At 28.4% G+C, this 5,254-nt stretch overlaps 1 protein-coding gene across 1 annotated transcript in view; it reads right to left on the reverse strand.

Annotated features, from left to right (window-relative positions):
• Positions 1-5,254, reverse strand: part of LOC106462993 (protein KIAA0100-like) — a gene marked incomplete at its 3' end in the record, with an annotated part of 27,759 nt that overhangs the window by 2,307 nt on the left and 20,198 nt on the right. The window contains exons 10-13 of the mRNA XM_022390396.1: positions 4,010-4,096; positions 1,459-1,573; positions 835-949; positions 73-184 (exon numbers count right to left, since the gene is read on the reverse strand). Coding sequence (XP_022246104.1) covers positions 73-184; positions 835-949; positions 1,459-1,573; positions 4,010-4,096 — 429 coding nt within the window. The remainder of the gene's footprint in view (positions 1-72; positions 185-834; positions 950-1,458; positions 1,574-4,009; positions 4,097-5,254) is intronic.

A 5,254-nucleotide genomic window follows, 5' to 3' on the forward strand; every position in this document is an offset into this window, starting at 1 on the left:
AACTTGTAGCATTCCGCCACAATTTAATTCTTCGTATTATTAGCTAATTTTATTAAGTCAAAAATAACTTACATTCAGAGAGAATATTGGACATTCATCAAATAAAATAACAAAGTGATCAGTCTGTGCTGAAGCACGTTGGGGATGAAAGTTGGCAGTGAAATCTACAGTTTTAACTGACATTCTGTAAGAGACAAATTTAAAGTACAATTGCCTATAATGTTTTCTCTAATTAGTCTAAATATCTTCAATGTAAACCAAATAATGACAATATGGTAAGAACAAGTATAGATCTATAGAAGGTTTTTATCATATAAGCACAATTAACATCTTAAAAACCATAAATCATTGAAATTAAAATGGATCTACAAATTATGCTTTTATTTAAAACTTGATGTTGGTAAGAGTTTCCCCTCTAAGCTGTGAAAACTAGCAAAATTATTTTTTAACAGACATGAAAAAAAAATTTATAATGAGGTTTTTCACTCTAAGCTGTGAAAACTAGGAAAATTATTTTTTTAAAAACAGACATGAAAAAAAATTATAATGAGGTTTTTCACTCTAACTGTGAGTAATATATTCATTACTGAAAACCAACATTATTAATTTGAAAAACTTTCCAAAGAACAGACATAATTAACAAGAAAATGAAAAAAGAATTTTTCTTATTAAAATTCACATCATGTTACTGAATCACCGAGGAGTCATTTTTTTAGTTATAATAAAACATTTTGTATTTGTTCTTCATAATTTTCTAAATAATGAACTAGAAATCAATAGTTTTTTTAAAGAATAAATGAGAGTCATAACAGAGAAGTCCAGCCTGCACCATACCTATGTGTAGAAGACAAGACAGCACCAAAATGTACATTTCCTCTCAACCTTGTATGAATATTAAATAAGCTTCTTTCTTGGCTATTTGTGTTTGGTTCACTAGATTTTCTCTCACCTAAAGAAACAAATTTCCATGAACTATGTAGTACAATTAACAGTTTTTAGATTCTTTACAGTGCAAGAGAGAGACATATTTTTAACTTCAGACGAGCAGAATACCAATTTCTGTAGATATACACATTATAGCTTCACAGATATTACAGTGGATTACACCCCTTTTCATAACTCTTTAAATCATTTTACAGTGGACTACATTCCTTTCCAAAACTCTTCAAGGCACTTTACAGTGGCCTATATTACTTTTTATAACTCTACAAGGCACTTTACTATATTGCTTTTTATAACTCTACATGGCACTCTCAATTTGACAACACTGAATATCAAAACTCTTCAAGGTATGTTAAGCACATTAAATTTATTTCCATAACTCTTCAAAGTACTTAAGAAGATATTCTCCATTTTACAACCACTTATAACATCATGGCTACAAATTTAAGAATACCTAATCTCTTCTTTGAAGAACTATCACAAGAACACAAAGTTTCAGAATTTCTAACAACTAACCTTTAAAGAAAGTCATCAATGCTAACAGTTCCTTAGCTAATGTGAAAGTTGTCATATGAAGATCAGTGCTCCAGAGACCAGTGATCTCATCCAGTAACTGAAAGTTCACTTCCTTCTAATGAGAAAGGTTTTAATGTTTTATTGCACTATTAACAGAATCATATATAACTGAATATTATTACATGAAGAATTTGAAATCACAGACAAAAAAGAAAACTGGAACCCACAATAAACATTAGAACCTTTCCTTGTAAGATCCAAAACATATTTACACCCTCTGAATTCTATAAACATTGACAAGCCAGAATATAAAATTCCAACTTCTTATCTTCTTTCTTTACTGAGATATCACTATATTTGTTCAACCCCTTCCATCTTTTTCTGTCTTTCAAGAAATGTCTATATTTTCTCTGACATTGCTATTAGATATGTTTAAAACCAACAGAAAATGCATGTTCTGAACTACATAAGTCAAATGATTGTCTAGTTTGTTTTTAGGAATCAAAGCTCATAACTCGCGAGGAGAGCTTGATAGGTTTAAAGATGTTGCTTCGAGCAGCAATGGAATATTTTTAATTGATTTAGAGCTTAAATAGAAAGCCAAGTAAATTATAGTAGGTTTAAGACATTATATTCTAATGCCTGATATATATTTTATGATTTAAAATGCATATTTGAAGGCTACATAAATCAGTTTTTGGACAACCAACACATTAAGAAAGATATAGGTTTAATATACCACACACTCAAGTGTAAAAGGCCTCAACGTTAAAGTAAGTACAAAATTTATTGTTTTTATGCTTATTTTTTATTTACTGTTATACATTTTAAAACAAAAGTAACTAAAATGCAAAAATCAGAAACACATTTGTTTAGATAACAACAAGGAAAAAATTAAATAAAAAATTTCACGAGACCAACTCAAGTAAGCTGTGTCAAGTGATTGTAACTTGACTGGTTGTTTACACTAAGTTTTCCCACTTTGGTTAATTGCCTGTTACACTTAGATAGGGTCTAAAGAGCATTGTAAAGTAATAGAATTAAAAACAAGCAGATTTGGAAAGCTGAGGCTGTAAGGATAAGTAATTGTAATTATATGTTACAATCTGGAATCATTCAAGCATGGTTCTAGTTAACCCAAACTCCCAGGTCCCATACGCACGAGAAATTGTCGGGATGCACAGTTAGAAAGCCAGAAAAATTGTGATAGTTATGGAACATTGTTCACTTTTTTCACATTATTATTCCATGTTCTGTGGTGCATTATTTAATTAAATAGAAATTATTTAATGCAGTAGCACAATTAGTATAAAAAAGTAGGGTTAAGATTCATCAACAGTCAAGAACAAAACAAAAAGACCCAGGTAAGTACTTTATTTCTTGTTTTTCATGTGTATTCTTTATTTATTATTATTATAAAAGTAACTAAAATGTAAAAATTGAAAATTTTTTTAGGTTAGCTAAAGTAAAATAAATAATAAGTATTCATGAGGTACGCCCACAAGTAGTTCATGCATTATGTAATTTGAAACCGTAATGTGAGCTGCACGTTTGCCACGTGATTTGCAATTTATATGGCATGAATAATAGTTAGATATGGTTCAAAGGGCAATAAAACAATAAAATTCATGTATAAATAGATGTATACTGTTACAAGTTTTAAGCTACTTAGGATAAGCAATTGTGATTTTCTGTTACAATTTACATACATTCCAGAAAGAAAATGTAGGAAATTTACAATTATTTCTATATTTTTAATGGTGGTTACGAGGTCGGTCAAATTAACCGACCTCATATACAGTTAGGGTGAAGAAAATAATAGTTAAAATATAAAGATCTTCTGAAAGAAACAAAAACGTTTGATATTTATTTAGGAGGTTTTAGGGGTTATGAAAATTATATTTCAAAATTTTTAATCTTATCAAGAAAACTACATTTCACTAAAAGGGAAACAACATGCAGTGTAAATTGTAAATAAAGTTTTTCATTAACATGCTTTTCCACATGCAGAAAGTAAACATGTAGTATACATTATAAATAAAGTTTTTTTAACAAAATTTTCTTTCTTAGTATTAAAATCACCTTTCACTTAGAGTAACTCAACAAAGGCTACTTAAATTTAGACAAATCTTTGGTACAAATACTTTACTAAAAAAAAATCTGATTTTTATGTACAGCATAAAAATAACAACATCCAAAATCACACTATAATATTACAAACAAGTTAAGAACATAACCACCCACCATCCATGCTAGAGGACTGACTGTCACTCTTATAATGCACCCACAGTAAGGATTTGAATCTGATTCATCAGCTCTAAACTTCAGAGCCAACCCATGCCCCACTTGAAAAAGTAAAATTTTTTTTTTTTTAACAAACAAACAAACTTGGTCACAGCAGCAACTTATAGACCATAATGAAGTACATAAAACTTGTAACATAATAATTTTAACTGTTTAAATTTTCATTCAATATCACACATACTCTATACTTGGAGAATAACACTTACTTTCTTATTTTATAATATGCCGAACAATTCTTTAACATTACCTTAGAGTGGTTTTTGTAGGTCAGGTGCACTGTTTTCAAATGCAGTACACTGTTTTTTATATCTGATGATCTCTGACAAAACACAGGCTGTAAAAATGAATACAATAATTTAACACTCAAATAACAATAATGAAATAACTTTGGTACCTTCATTACAAAAAAGGCAGAGTTCAAAACATAAAATTAGTTAATATTTCAGCGAGAACCAAATAAAAGCACTTTTAAACTTATTTTCCTAAAGTGAATTAAACTACATTCATGAAATATCAAAATAAATACTGACGAGTGTATTTAGTACAGTAATTGTTATTGTTATAGGCAATATTGTTAAAAGACAATACAGTTCATTAAACTAGTATCTTCAGCTTAATTCTTATGTCATATATATATAATACAAATATAAAAAAGAAAATACTTATCATACAGTAATTTAACCAATTCAATACAATCATGAAACGAATAACAGATACAATGACAAATGCTTACTATTACAAATTTTTTTTCTGGCTGCTAAAAAAAATTCAAACTGAGATAAGGAAGGTGGGCCAATCAATTTACATTAAACAATTCATGGACGAGTTTCTATAATGCTTAAGCTCTGTAAGATCCTCTTAGGATTGTCTTTACAAGTTGTCCATTCCTAAAAATGAATTTTCAGTATCTGAAATGTCTTATTATTAAATTTCATTTTCAATTTGTTTTTAAACTTTATCTATAATCATACAATCAATACATGCATTCTCAGCTTGTTCTCTATTTCCAAGAAAAGTACTTTATATAACATGTTGAAAAACAACACAGGATTTGTTGGTCCATCTAAGCCACCCCATCCACTAAACTAAAAACACTCAAAGCCAGTTCTTATCATTCAAACATTTATCAAGTCTTCTCTTAAAAATTCACATTTGTCTCATAGTCTTATCATTCAAACACATATAAACAGATTAATCTTTATGTCTTAATATATTTTTATCTATTAATGTGATGTATTTAATATTAATTCAAACATACAAAAGTAAAACAAGCAAGTTATAGAATCACTACATGCTAAAAAAACAAAAACAAAAAAACTGTTCATAGCTTTTACAGTTTAATTCTGAAACACTTTTTTTTTGTTAATTTTTGACTGAAATTTATAATTATTTTGTATCTGGAACATATAATCCTGATCTTGTTTGATTAAAATGATCTTTCACATTAATTGATAAGCTTACTTCTACATTAAGTTACAAGCCTACTTTCACA

Source organism: Limulus polyphemus, unplaced genomic scaffold, assembly GCF_000517525.1.
Source record: "Limulus polyphemus unplaced genomic scaffold, Limulus_polyphemus-2.1.2 Scaffold1296, whole genome shotgun sequence".
NCBI lineage: Eukaryota > Metazoa > Arthropoda > Merostomata > Xiphosura > Limulidae > Limulus > Limulus polyphemus.